Source organism: Melospiza melodia, chromosome 1 (genome assembly GCF_035770615.1).
Source record: "Melospiza melodia melodia isolate bMelMel2 chromosome 1, bMelMel2.pri, whole genome shotgun sequence".
In the NCBI taxonomy this organism is placed as follows: Eukaryota; Metazoa; Chordata; class Aves; order Passeriformes; family Passerellidae; genus Melospiza; species Melospiza melodia.
Window position 1 is genome coordinate 39,474,183 of NC_086194.1, and position 15,289 is coordinate 39,489,471.

At 40.8% G+C, this 15,289-nt stretch overlaps 1 protein-coding gene across 5 annotated transcripts in view; it reads left to right on the forward strand.

The window, feature by feature from the left end:
* RARB (retinoic acid receptor beta) overlaps nucleotides 1-15,289 on the forward strand; it is a 313,198-nt gene that overhangs the window by 114,086 nt on the left and 183,823 nt on the right. For all 5 annotated transcript variants that reach the window (XM_063154628.1, XM_063154663.1, XM_063154646.1 and 2 more), the window contains one exon: nucleotides 7,401-7,898. In XM_063154628.1, the coding sequence (XP_063010698.1) occupies nucleotides 7,721-7,898 (178 nt within the window). In that variant the 5' untranslated portion in view covers nucleotides 7,401-7,720. The remainder of the gene's footprint in view (nucleotides 1-7,400; nucleotides 7,899-15,289) is intronic.

Consider the following 15,289-nt stretch of genomic DNA (forward strand, 5'->3'; position numbering starts at 1 on the left):
GTACAAGTTCACTTAAAATCAGGAAGGAGGAAGCCCAGTTACCTTTCCTTTGGTCTCCATAGATGAAAGAGAACTTTTTTCCTTGACTGTCCTTCAGGATTTTTTGAATCCTGACAGAGTAAGAAAGGAATGCATTTAGTTACAAAGCAGAGTGTCCTATATACCAGCACAAAATGTATTCAGAGCCCTTTGAATTCTCTGCAGAAAACTGCAAGAGAGTCCCTTACAGAGGTGATTGAAAGCCACTGCACAGGAAATCAACTTCTCATCCTGTACATAAACATGAGCCAATTCTCCTATATCTGGCTCTCGGAGCAGTACACACAGTAAATTGTTAACCCCATCACCTGACCTAACCATTTATCTTTGCTTCTCAGTATAGTTTTGGCAACTGCTGAGTAATGAAAGAAAAAACATGGAATGCAGATAGCTGTAGGGAAAAAAAAAGGCAACAATCAACCCCCTGACCCCCTCCACCAAAAAAAAATCCCCAACCCAGAAACCCAACCACCCCACACCTCAGATTCAAACAGCCCTTTAAAGCAGCAAACAACAGGAGAAGATGAGAAATTTCCTGATACAGTGGCAGGATCTTAAATATGGTTAGTATAGAACAGAATTAACATCTCTGTAGAATAACAGACATGTGAAGCATGGATTTTCAATCCTTCACACTTCTTGGTTGTGTTAGCACAAATAAATTAATAACTCCCCTGAACCTTTGCAGAACAAATAACCATAGTGCCTTTCAGGTTTTGAAATGTAAGCTCTGTGTGCTTTTAATGTTAGTTGTTATACATGAAGGTTGCCTGAAATAGGTTATTCTGCTTATGGAGTATTGTTCCCATATGAGGATTCAAGCTATGTACTCACAGCTGCTGCTCTCCAACATGGACTCTCAGTTCCACTAAAATCAATAGCTGGCACAGCAGGGTACTGTTGTATGGTGTGTAAATAAATGGGTGTCATTGTGTCTCACTTTTTTTTTTCCCTTTTCCCCTTTTAGATTTAGATTTGCTCTTTTTCAGGCATACATCAGTGTGTGTTTGCAATGCAGGCAATTCGAAGCATAGCTGCTAAGGGAGAAAGAAGCTTTCCCCCCCTTCCTTTTTATACTTCCCAATAGGATTTTAAAATAATCAGCAATTGCATTAATTATATTAATTATCTCTAACAATGTCAGGGGGAAAAGACCCCAAATAAAACAGAAACCCGTTTTGCAAGTGTCAGCTTTATGACAAAAAGGAATTCACAGTCCCCCAGCAGACAGCTATCTTGCATACCAAGATGCAGGAAAAGTCTCGTAGAAAGAGTGTCTTAATTCTATTACAACAATTTATCTTCCCTCTTTCCTTAAGTCTTGTACCTATATTTGAAAATATGTGACAATTATGGTTATGGGATGTAAGAGCTAGAGATCTGCTTTTCAATAAACTGACTTTGAAGTTCTGTTTCATGCATTTTCTTTTTTATTCATGCATCTGGTCATATAGAGTAGTTTACTTTTTTTGGCTGCAGACTTGGCAGATACAAAATGCAGATGTTGTTCTTCTGACTTAAGCTGCTATTTTAAGCTTTTTTGGCCAGCGGTTGGAAATTTTAGGTTCAGTTGTTTATTTGCTTATCATCAAAGTGGTTTTTGTCATATAATTCATGTATGAGTATTAGCTTTCTGTGTTTACTTTCAGAGTTTAAGAGTATGGTCTTTTTTTCCCCCTTTACTTTTTTTAAACCAGCATGCTCTTTTGATTAATAATACAGTAGAATATGTTATGCTTCAGAGAGCTTTTATTTGCAAAGAAAAAAAAACCTCAAAAAAAACCCCCAACCAAAAACCAGCCCAAGCCTTACATTGTGCTGCAATGCTTTCCCTTTAAGAAAACCATATCTCTCTCCAGATGCCTGCATCTCTTTGATACAAAAGGGTACACTAAGTTCCATCTATAAACAGAATCCACTAATTAAGAGTAATTGCTTCGGAGATTGGTACAGACTATTCAGCATCAGATGCATGTTCCTCTCAGATATCCATTAGCCTCTAATAAGATAATGCAGATGTGCCAGTCTGTTTCCTGTTTCCTTCTATTGTACCTTTATTGCCGTATATGGACCAATGGGATGGGCTGAACAATAAGTGGATGTCCTTTTGCTCCCAGAGCCCTTCTCAAAGGAATGTTTGTTATTAGATTGCTTTTTCTGTTTAGTTTCACATCACTATGCTAATAAAGGAAACATAACACTCCAAAGGCTTTTTTTTTTTTTTTTTACTTCTGCCACAGTAACTAGTTTATTGTTTAATTAAATCTCGTTGGATAGCCATGAAAACAAAAATGCAACATCTCACAGTCAGTGAGAACTGGTGCAGAATGTAGTACAGCCTCTTTATGAAATAAAAGTTTCCATGCATTTTTAAGAGTTTAAAGGCAGCGTGGTTATCGTGTTACTGGATCTGACTGATTTACACTTGAGTCGTGCTAAATCTGCTGAATTATTCAGCACTGCTGAATGCAACGCCATCAGCCAGCATAATAGAAAGCATATGCATAATCAGGGACTTCAATACAAACTATACATTAAATACAGTAAGCGTTCTCAAAACTTGACTTGTTTTGAAAACAGCATTAGAATATGTCTTGAAGCCAGCTAATAAATAAGAACCCCACCAACTCTGTCCCTTGGGGAAAACAGTTAATAAATATATTGTTGAAAGGTTTTATATGCAAAATTTATCTGAAATTGTTTTTGTTGCCCTGAGAAGAGCAATTTGCCTCTCCTGTCTTACAGTCCAGGCTACCCTCCCAGTCCAGTGATTCCTGTTTTAGCCTAAGATTTAAGGGAGGGGCGGGGCGTTTGGCATTGGCAGGAAAATGGGAAATGAACTTAGAAGAGACTTCCTCTGTGACCCTGGAAACTTCGGGGACAGCAGTGCTGCAGACTGAGGGCTTGGAGCAGCAAATTCCCAAGTGCCCAGCTCTGTGCAGAACAGGTCCTTGTGTTGGGGTGCCTCTTCTGCATTCCTGGTTTTGTCCCTCACTTGTAAGTTTACTGTGGCAGAGAAGTGCAGGGATGGCAGATTCAGCTTAGAAGTTTTCTGGATGCTACATCATGGAAACCTTAAAGTGATTGCTGGATTTCAAACATTACCACAGATACCCCACTGACCTTTTCAGAAGTGAGGGAAGAGAAAAAAAAGACAAAAATCCTGCTTTACTTGCAATGCTGACAACTTAATTCCCTGCTATGGCTAGTGAGAGGGGAGGAAGAGGAATGTGGAATTGGGATGTTGTTGGCAAAAGGGAGGACAGAGCATAGCCTTCCTACTGACACAGAACAATTGGCCAAGCCTCCTGCCTTGGCTTCTTGCCTGTCCAGCTGTTGATGTGCATCAAAGTCACCTGTAACAGCAAAGGGATTTTAGGAATGCAAATAAATCTTAATACAAGTGAAAAATTCAGAAGGATGAGTTATGGTACAGTAATACCAAATATTGTTACCAAATGGAAGTTAAGTTAAATACCAATATAATGAATGAGGCTCAATATATTTAATATATTTTAGGAGAACTGACAGATGTCTGAAGAGCAAAGCTGCTTTCTGTAGTCAAGCCTGTGCAAAATGCATGGAAAATTAAGAGACAATAAGAAAAGTTAGGTTACTGTTTATCCAGTAAAATTTGAAGCTTATATGTGAAAATTTGTAGTTTTAAATTTCTGCTCAGCTGCACAAACACGGAGAAGAAATGTGGAAGAGACAGATACACCTGCTGCATTAACTGCAGCTGATAAATATTCTGCTCTGTTCTAGAGCTACTGTAGCCTCCTTCCCCTGTGGCCATCTGCTTTATCACTGAAGTCAATAAAAGACCTGTAAAAACCAAAAAGGAGGAGGCATATGTTCTCTCAAAGAAAAGTCATTGGCCGCTGTTCAATGGAAAGTGGTGCACAGTGTGATCATCTCTTGGTGGACATTCAAAGGAACTTTTCTGTATGATCCCTTTCCATACTGCTTGTTCTAGGGGCCTTGTACTCAGGAACAGTCACTAAGGAGAAGTCTATGGAAGAGGATTTTCATCATATTCTGAGGAGATCCTCTGAAGTCCCTTGGTCACAGCCATTTTCTGAAAATGTTGCCTTCTGCCTCCAGGGCACAAATCCGTGCTGTTGCTATGGGTATTTACCATAGCAAAAGACAACAAAGGAAAATCTCCTTCACAAAGCTGACACCGTTACAGTGTTTTGAGCTATGGTATAGGTTTAGTTAGGCAAAAGAGATGTTTTCACCTTGGAATCGCATGCAGCCTAGACATCTGTGGCTGATGTCCAGTGCTAGGTTCAGGGACCTGAATGTGTCCATCTGGTGATACATTAGTGAAATGTGTCATGGCAGTTGTGCCATGGAACCGGCGTGAATGGGGAAGCTGATTGTTGGATTTCCTGTTCTGCAGCATTTTCTACTTTGGGATGTCCTCTGCTGGGCAGTATGAAGGTGATGAGTCTGTATTCTCTGTTAGCATTTCAAGGAACTTGAAATTCCTTGGAAACCATAGAACATGAGTGGCATTTGCTTCTTTACAAGAAGCTGGAGCTGCTGATAGGTAGCTATCTGCCTACAATTTTCTCCTTGACCATGGCATAGATGTTCAACCATGTGAACAACCTGGTGCTCCCAAGGGACACAGCTCAGAGTCAAATGATACACTACTTAGAGTATCATGACTTTTATGCTGTCTTCTCTCTCTGCCTGTGGAAAGTAAATTTCTGAAGAACTCTGAAGAGGAGCAACTTCTGAAGGCTTATCTCCAGCACAGCTATCTGCAGGAAATTTTTAGCTGTGAGTGGTGAAAGGAAGGTGATTTTTGAATGAGACAAGAAAAACTTACTTTCATGTAGTATTTCCAGTTTATAATTACACCTCATGTAAAATTATAAGGACACAAAACTATATGATTATAACCTAGTTTTGGCACTGTTAAATATATGTATTTCTATACTGGAGCTATAACATTGCTGCGTTCTGTCATCACCAGCTCCATCACAGATCGTAATGAAGATTCCTTCCAGTAATGAAGAACTGACCAAAGAGTTTTCCTGAGTGCCTTTTCCCCCTCTGTCCTGAAGGAGTTGCTTTTTCCTCAATACTTTTCACTTAAATATGAAAATATATCTGATGTGGTTCTGGGAACGTTTTTAACTTATGATGAGCTCTGCATTTTTCTGGCTAATAGAAATATAATTGAAGGTGTTAGATAGTTTTATAAGATGAATTTTGTTTCCAGAGCCCTACATCATTTAAAAATAGATGACCTTCTTCTGTGTTTAATTTAATGCACACATTTTTAGGGCTGGTATTCATCAGCATCCCTCTCTTGTTCTTTTTTTTTTTTTTTTGCAAACACTTAGAAGTGTGGTATTTTTGCCGGCTTTTGTGGAATTGCTTTATAAAACTTTGCGTGTTCCTTTGATACTTGACTTTCCTTGTCTCTTAAGCTTTGTAAAGCCTTAGCTAGGTAAAGCAGGCACCAGTGATGGTTCATCTCATTTTGTGTTGTTAGTGAGTCAATGTATTTTAGCTGCTGGGGCTCCCTCAAAAGGTCTGCCTGGTTTCACTGGTCTCCAGGCATGTGGTCCTCGAGCTCAGCTTGGGCAGCAAATGTGCCTCCACTTGCTGCATCCCCTTCTTGCAGCCTCATCTCTGCATACGTTTGCATCCACAAGCATTAAAGGCATTTTGTGCATAATTTACACAGTTATCAAATACTTACAAGCTACATTTCAGTTATCCCCAAGCAGGCTGCACTCAGCAGAAGCTGCTGTCTGACAACATGCACAGCTGGTAACCTTTGCTGGTATTCCACACAGAGGAGAAACACTCCGCTGCTCTCTGACAGGCAAACATATGCATCTGAGTTGGGTTTTTTTTCTTTTTTCTCCTTGCTCATTTGAATTCTTACCGACAACTGGCGCGCTGAGCAGCAGCAGTGATAGTCAGTACTGCGTTGTCACAGTTTTCCTCCTCTGGCAGCAGTTTTGCTTTGTGACCTTGACACATCATTTCAGCGCTCCTTTGTTTTCCCACCCCAAAATCCTCTTGCTTTTGGTTTCAGGCTATAATTTCAAAGAATTACAGATAAAAGTGCTATATAGCGGTGGATGTGGTTACTGATCACTGACTGTGGCAGATGCAAGAGTGTAGTACATTGTCTCAGGAAACAAAGCTTTACTCAGCCGTGGACTGCCTTACTTTTGGGTGGCTGAGTTGGCTCTGTGGCTCCTACCTCCTACTACAATCTGTGTTGGAGGAGATGAGTAAATTCCTTGTGCAGGGTGAGCTCAGGAGCTGGCTGCAGACTCACTGGCTTTTGCCTGGAGCACTGCATGAGTAGCTGCAGGAGCAGTGGTTGCAATATGCAAGTGGTTGCAGCCTTCCCAGTACTGTGTCTCTCAAGACACCAGTAAGTAGCATTTTCTGGTTTTGCACCAGCAGGTTGATTCAGAAACCACCAGCCATTTGCTCTACGTAGATTTGAACTGCTATGGCGGGAGCAAATTTCATGAGAATATCACAACAAGTGATATTCCTGTTCTCAGCCTGAGGCTTTGGGTACAGAGCCTGAAAAAATGAGGACTCCTTGAAAGGTGGCAGCTGTTAGGGTGAAACACTGAGGAAGGTGTGTGGAGCTCTGGCTGACTTTGAAGATGGTGTCATGAGAGCAAGCAAGCTCCCTAACAGAGCACAGGAGCAGTGTATTGCAGTGTATTGACTGATATCACTCACTCACCCAGATTATGAAATGATCTGCTTTGTTTGTTTGGGCAGTTTCCCCCACCCCTCAGAAAAAAAAAAAACAAAAACATTAGGGAGGTGTCTCCTAAGGGTAAAAAACTAAGTATTCTTTGTGAAAACAGTCATTATTAAAGTAATTGCTGCTTTAACAGTCCTACCCAAAATTGCCCTCAGACACATTCTCACTGTCCTGCCTGTGCCATGGCACTGAAAGGAGTTGAGATCCTCCTCAGTGCCAATCCTTCTGTAGCTTTTAGGGAAGACACTGAAAGCTTTCATACACAGGGAAATTTTTCAGAAGTTGATTATTTTTCTCCCCCAGCATTAGTATTTCAGGTAATTATTGATGCATTGGTTTTAAATGTGGCAGTTTTCACAACACGACTGCGTCACACCAGAAATAGCTTTTGGTGTTGCACATTGTGCAGGGAGAGCAACTCAATGGGTGTTCTGCTGTTAGCTTCAGTAATAGGGTGAGAGTTTTACATGATCTGACCTTATGGGATACTGATAAATAAATTGTAACATAAGAAAAATAACAATGAGAAAAATAGTCTTCTATGTGCACATTTAAAAAATATGTATATTTTAATCAATATATTGTTTTCTTTCCCCAGACTGTGTCAGTGTGCATCTGTAGAGACCAGCTCTTCTCCCAGAGAAATATTTGTAGAAGCAACTGAACTGCTCCCTGATACCAGAGTAAGACTTTCTATCCACAGTCTGCAGAGCAAGGATGTCCTAGAAGAGAGAAGAGTAGGAAGCAGTGATGAAATATAGGATGGACCTGATATAGTGAATTACCTTTTCATCATCACGCAATCCAGCTTAAGCTGTACCTTCAGGCTTGACAGCCCTTGTCATTCATAATTTGAGACATCCAGTTTGCTGGCCTGGAGTGATGCAACGTGATACCTGTCCGCTGTGAGGTGTGAACATGACAACCAGCAGCCGCACATGTCCCGTACCGGCCGTGAATGGACATATGACTCACTATCCAGCAGCACCATACCCCTTGCTTTTTCCTCCAGTCATTGGTGGACTGTCACTTCCTTCCCTCCATGGACTCCAGAGTCACCCACCAACCAGTGGATGCAGCACCCCATCACCTGCAAGTAAGTGCTTGGTACTAATATTGACCAGCTCTCCTCTAATACTGATGGTGTTCATTCTGAAATTTTATCACAGATGGTTGCAGTTTTTCATCTATGATGTATGTTACTTGGGCAAAGAGCATGCATTTGTTTTGAAATACCATTTTCTCTTATTTTTTTTATAAAAATAAACAGGCAACTGTATAGCATGCCAAAGCTATGGAAGCCAAGAGTGACAAAATCTGCTATGCATTTTGGTATATTCTGCATTAGTGTACTAGCTTCAGAATCCAGTGTTGCTTTTAAAAAAACCTGACTTTTTGTAATAATGAATGGTGATGATTTCTCAGTATAGAATCCTCTGAAGTTGCACAGTTATTAATACTGCTTTAGTTTTCTTCCATAAGTAGCTCTTTTCTTCACGTGCAGCTTCTGAAGAACAGCCCAGTGGACAGCTGGTGTCTGTGAGCTGCCAGGGGCTGCAGAATGAGCCCTTGAGTCTGTGGTTGAGTTTCTGTTGTGGTTTAACCCCAGATAGCAACCAACTATTGCACAGCTGCTGTCTCACATCTCCTTTCCCCCGTAGTGGGATGAGGAAGATTATTGAGGGGGGAAAAAAGGTAAAACCCATAGTTTGAGATAAGAACAATTTAATATTGAAATGGGACATAATGTAAGAATAGTTGTCATCAAAAGGGAGGCAACAAAAAGAGGGAGAGAAGTAAAACCCAGGAGAGACCAGAGATGCTCACTACAGATGCTCACCACTGCTGACAGTTGCCCTGCCAGTCCATGAGAAACCAATGGCCAACTCCCCCCCCCCGCCTCTTTATGTACTGGGGATGGCATTTTACCTCTTGGAATATCCCTTGGGCCTGTTTGGGTCAGCTGTCCTGGCTGTGCTCCCTCCCAGCTCCTTGTGCACATCCTCACTGGTAGAGCATGGAAAACTGAGGAGCCCTTGACTTAAAGTAAACACTACTTAACACAGTAGTGCTTTAGTTGTTGCTGTCAACATTATTCTCATACTCAGCCCCAAAACCACAGCACTCTACCTGCTTCTAGGAAGAAAATGACTCTCCCAGCCAAAACTAGGACAGTTCTACATGCAGCACTGCTGAGTGTATTAGCTGAGGAATGTTTTTTCTTTGCCTTATGATAAGCATGCTTTCTGCTTTGTCTTAGTTTTATATGTGTTTAAGTGGCTCCAAACATAGCTGTTCCAGGTATAAACTTTCTAAGTAGGATCACTTAGAAAAGATACATCTCTGGAGGTCTTTGCAGTGGGTGACTGATGTATTTATCATCCAGGAAACCCAGATATATACAGCTTTGAAGATCAGTTTGTTGTTGAAGATGCTTGTCTAAATGCATTACTGTGACTGTTGGATGTGAGAAGTCTTGACTAAACAGCACATGTGTGGAACAATGCACTTTCTGCTAAAGGAAAAGGAGATTTGTTATAGCAGTTTCCCTGATGCCTCTTTCAACAGAAATCTCACAAAGTTTCAGCTCCAAATTTAAATGGAAAATCACAGTGAAGACAGTACTTCTGAAGAGTAAAAGTTGCAGGTTTTGTGCTGCTTGATACTAATTCTGGCTTCACATCTCATACACACATACTGGAATGCTGGGCAGTCTTGAAGTAAATTAGTGGGTTTGGTGGGCTTTTTCTTTTTTTTTTTCTTTTTTTTTCTTTTTTTTTTTTTTTTGTTTTTGTTTTTGTTTTTGTTTTTGTTTCTGTTTTGTTTTTCTTCCCATTTGTGTGGACAGGTTTCATCCAGTCACATAAGTGAAGAAGTATCATTAGATCAGGTTTTTATTTGCCCTGTTCTATTGCAGGGTGTTTGTCTTTCTTGGAGATGAAAAGCAAAACAGTCAGAAAGTCTACAAGTAACTTCAATTTTCCAGTCCTATCAGAAAATATCCTGGTTGATTATCAGTTTACCGTCCTGAATTTATCCCACACTACTTCAGGAATACTCACCTGTTAAAGAAATAGTTTTATTAGTAAATGGGAACATTTTCTGAGGCATAGATTGGTAAATACCAAAGTTATATGATCAGCAATGTAGAGTTTTTCTTTTCTATGAATTATTCCTGTGGAATTAAGATTGTGTTGCTGATGCATTATTAATGATTATTAAACCAGTCAGTGCTCAGACTTTCAGAAAAGTACTGCTTAGTATGAAGTTCTGTCAGTATGCAAAATAAGTGGCTACCTCTAAATCTTGGGGTTTGTGTCTTTATGCTCTGGTCCCACCATTTTCAGGTCAGTATTTTTGTGGAGGCGCTTTACAGCCCTGGCTCGCTGTGGCCGAGCAGAAAAGCCTGGCAGCTGTGGTGCATAGCTCAAGGCAAAAATGTTTGCAAATGCCAGCTGAAATTGGCAAGATAGGAAGGAGGATGCCTTGAATAAGATTCGCTTTTGAGACATAGTCCACTGCAGGATGAGTCTTCTGGTTTGAACTACTCTGTTTTCATACCTGTACTGTCAGCACTCTGTGGACTTCTGATTCTGGAACTTGAGGTTTATATCACTGGAATTATAAAGACAAGTTCTTGGAAGCATGCAGGTTGAGCTTTGGGTTGTATTTCAGGGTTCTGCTCTCCATTGTAGATTTTGTTTGTTTATTTGTTTGTTTTCCCAATGAAGCCACCCATAGGCCAAAGTCAGTATGATTGATGGTCTCCATTAAAGTTAGAATTTATACTGTGTGGAATAATATGGAACTCTCTTGAAAAGACCGGAAGAAATTAAAGGCTGGCAAACCAGTGCTCTTTGTATGCTTGAAGCTATTGTACTATTTATCTTCCAGATTCTTTTCATTCATGTAAAATCCAATAGAAATTACTTTACATAACAGGAATGTTATAAAGATCTCTTTAATCTTTATAAAACAATGCTGTTCAACAGCTTTTGTTCAAAGTTAGTGCCATTTGAGCTTCTGTGTTAGTGCCTTGTTTTATTTTGTTCTGTCTTGGTTATACACTTTTAATGATGGCAGAATAACTTTATATCAAGTTTCATTAAGTTATCTTAACCTACAGTTGGGGCAGGTATCTCCAGTCCCACGGAACAGACAACAGTACATCTTAGACACATGAATTGTGTGAGCACGAGGGCCTTGCCATAAACGCTCAGGAATGGAGTGATTTAGTTTCATTGATGTTAATAATGCTGTTGCCTCTGTGACCTGTGACTCGGCTTCTGCTTTTATCCTGAGATACATAGTGCAAAATACTTAATAATTGGAGGTCTGGTCGCAGTGCTGGAGGGGTCAGAGGATGAGCAAACCCACTTTTATGGGCATGTGAGCGCTGCATTACACTGAACGAGAGCAGGGCCCGGCAGGTCATTACTCTGTGAGTGCCAATGATTTACCTGCCCCGTGTTACTCCGTGCAGCATGCAGCACACATCCTCACTCTGGACATCAGGGGCCACACAGGCCTCCCTGGCTGCATCAATGAATGAGGAGTTTCTTCTACACAGCAGAGATGGTTTCAGGAGGTTGCTGCTTGGCTCATTTAGAAATGGTGAGAGAAGGCAGAACTGGAGGCGTTCCTGTGCTTTTTGGGTCATGTGCCAGTCTCTCATAGACAAAGAGGTTTTGGTTCTTTGCCAGGTTCAGAGCAGCTACAAGAAATGGCCAAAAGTCCTGCAGAGCCTGATGTGTTTGCAATAATAAAATCATAGAAGACTTGTGAAATAATTTATTTATTAATAAACTAATAAATATGGGCAAATATTGTTACTTGACATTTTATTAAAGTAAAACCACCTGAGGTTCAGGTGAGTAGCAGTCACACAGGCAATTCCTGTTTCTGAGTGGCATTGCTCTCCATCAGCCCTGGAAGAAGGGTCAGGGCCCATCTGGCCATCGTGAGACCTAATGCTGCTGCCAGGGGTCAGTAAGGCAAATGTCACAATGTGAGGATACCAGCTTTAGAAGGGTTTGCCTTCTTTATAGAACATTTGTTGTGTGGCTGTAGCGACACATTTTAATTTCTGGAAAAAGATTAGTTATAAAAATCAGTGCTACAAAACCTCCCAAACTCCAAGAAAACACCCTTAATAAGAGAATGACCACCTGAAATTTGAGAAGGATGGTATGTAAAAACCACAGATCATTGTAGTATATCCATGGAGCTGAAAACTGGTGAGGAAAGTGCTGCCTTTATGTCATGGCTGATGGAACTGCAAGGCACACAGCGATGTTGCAGTTTCACAAGCAAATATCAGTGTGGGGAAGATGAAGGCCTGCTGGTTGTTTGTAGAGTATCTTTGCAAGACTGGTTCCTGTAACATAACTTCACCAGAATGAGTTTTACAGAATTAGTTTAACACGGCTAAATACCACTACACAACAAAGCCAGTTGGTGTAAGCTGGAGGAAAAAGCTTAATCTGAGCTAATGCTGTGATGAAAGGAATCCCTGAGTGTGTCCTAGACCAAATTAAAAAAGGGTCTGGACAATAACCACAGTGGGAGCCACTAAATGATAAAACACTGTGTTTGGCAGTTGTTCCCTTTCTGCTTGGATTGAACATTTGCTTGAACAAGGTGAACTGTGTAGCCCATGGCATTTGGTGGGAGCACCCCCATATTCTACCTCTGACCCCTGCCCCATATGTTGGTCCTCAGGCTGCCAACATGAGCCTTCAAATCCTTGATATCCCCCCTTCCATTTATTGCAAGGGAGGAATAGGAGTAGCTTGATAAGCGGCAGGGAAGAGCAGTCAGTCTGATACAAGAATGTCCTGGAATTTATATAAACTCAGTAAGGTTGCTTCATCCACATAGCTTGGAAAAAAGTAATCTGAATGTGTTATTTAGAGGACTGTTGGGATGCCATGGAGAAAATTCCATATTAAGGTCACTCATTGTATTTTAGCCAAGCTTTTCCATTCTTTTCTGTCTGGGGTATTTTAAAAGTGTGTAGTAAAGAATAAAAGACTTTATATTCTGTTTTATGTAAGTCTCGGAAATATGAGAAAATGTATGGAAAGTAAGATCATCTGAGGAACTCAAAGAGGTAGACAAGGAAGCACCTACAACATTATTTCTGGTTGTACTATGTAAATACTAATTATTTTATTTATTAGTCAGTATTACATATCAGGCTTTTCAGACATGCTCAGGACAGTGTTGTTTTGGGCATCGTTTTCTGCTGGAATTGTTTTTCCTTCTGTTAATGCAATTATTTACTACTTGAACTTCATCTTAAAGATTGCTTTCTTTTTTTTTCCCCCTCCCTGGGAAACAGATTTTCCACTGGTAACATTAAAAAAGTACAGTCAAATCCAGTGTTACTGGTATAGTACTGCAAGATATTTTTGCCAGCCCCACCCGTTGCAGGAATTCATTTACTTTTCCAGTCCTGTTGTTAATCATTATATTGACACAGAAAGTCCTCCCAAAAGCACTCTTTGGCAGATTGCATTAAATATGAATAGCAGATATTCATTACGATGTGTTGCCCCCAAGAGAACTCTAAACTATCTGCACTACTCATGAGCAGGCAAATACACTAATTCTCCAGCTATTCAAATTATTTTCAAATAGTTTAGTGTGTTGCTAATAAAAACAAGAATGTCTCTGTTTCCCCTAATTACTCAGAAGGTCAAGGACTCCCACATCTCACTTTACTTCGCAAAATGGGGAATATTCCTGTTGGAGGTTGGAGTATGGTTAGTACATGATGGATTTTCTTCCATTGGCATAGTTACTGAGGCAAGTGCTATCTGTAGTGGACTGGAAAAACCCCTCCTCATCACTCTTTGACATTCTGGAATTATCTAAAATAGTATTACAATGGTTATATTGAATCAGGGGAAAAAAAATCATGAATCAACCTTGTTTGATTCTGTTGTTCGAGTTTTTTTTTCACAGCATCTAATCATAGTGTAACTGCCTCCCTTTTTTCCAGTCCTGTCTCCCTGGGAAAGCCTCCTGTGTGGTCATTTACATGTATCTGCAATTAACAGATGACTTTCAATATACCTACTCGGTGCATGTGTTGTCCATCATTATTGGAAAGACAGAAAATGTGTTTGCATTCAGAAAGAGGGGGGGAAACAGAACATGAATCTCAGATTTCTTAGCCACAGCCAATGTTGCCTCATGCTGTCAAGTCTAAGGAGTCCAGATGATACCCTGCAGATACCACTCATGACCCTGAAAACACCATTTCTTTTCAGTTCTTCCTCTATGTCATGTTGTGGATTTTTTTTTCCTGGTGGAGATCTTTGTGCAGCTTGAAACCATCCGTGCTTTGATTATTGAAACTATGTTACATTGTCATTTTCAGATTCTAGTTGATCGGAAACTATCAAAAATTTAAACTTGCCTTTTCGTGTTAGAGCTTCTTTTTCAGTACTGGCACTTTCAAATAAACCAGGAGCTCCTCTCTACTTGGTGCAGCTGGTGACTCCTGCCACACCACCGCCCTGCCAGGGTGGGTCCTCAGCACCCTTTGGATGCAGCCCACTTCAGATTTCAGTGGGCAGCATCCTCATCTATGAGAAATCAGTCTGGGCGTGTATGGACAGGAATTTGTTTCCTGGGAGGAAGCCAAATTTAGAAATTTTCTGCTCTGGCAGGGAAAGCGTGTGGTGCAATACTGGCATGTGCTCTGTAATGGCTCTGTGCATCCCTCGTTGACATTGCTGTGGTCTGAGGGAGCCTGGTGTTTGGAAGTCAAATAGGAGCTGTCTGAGAACTGCTCCTTCCCTCCTTATGGGCCCCAAAGCAGGGAAATTCCCCAAAAAATCCCCAACAAAAAGCCTTCTTACCTAAGGCTGGAAATATGTTTCTGTGGAGTATTGACCTTCTCCTCTGCTCTGGCTCAATGAAAACAACACCCAGTAGCTCCCAGTAGCATTCCTGATGGGAACATCAGGAATGAAGAGTGAAGGGCTTGTTGTAGCTCCCCATTGTTGGTTCATTCAGGGTGGCTCCTCTGTTGCCCTTCCACCTAGTGATGGTGTGTTTGGTGTCAGTTCCTCCATCCATGTTCAAAAGGAATGTAATGCCAGGCTTTGGGTTTGGCAAAGTGGCAGCACCCAGAGTTGTTTCAATGTCTGATGTGTTTCCAACCCAAACTGATAGGTGAAATCTTCTGAAATTGCTAACAGTGTGATAGTTCATGGTACTAAAAGTCAATATAAGCTTTTGCTTTACCAACTTTCTTTCTGAAGGCATATGCTCAGCAGCTAACCATGTCATTTTAGCTATGTGGAGGGTTTCCATTCAGTCATGTTGCCGTGTTCAAAAGGCAGGTCACTGTGTGGATTGGAGGGGATTTTGTAAATATCAAGAGGTTTTTTGTGAGGTAAAATGGACCTTTTCTTTTGCCTCAGTGCTGGCCTTTGTAAGAATTTCCTCCTTTAGTCTTCCTGAATTGTGAGT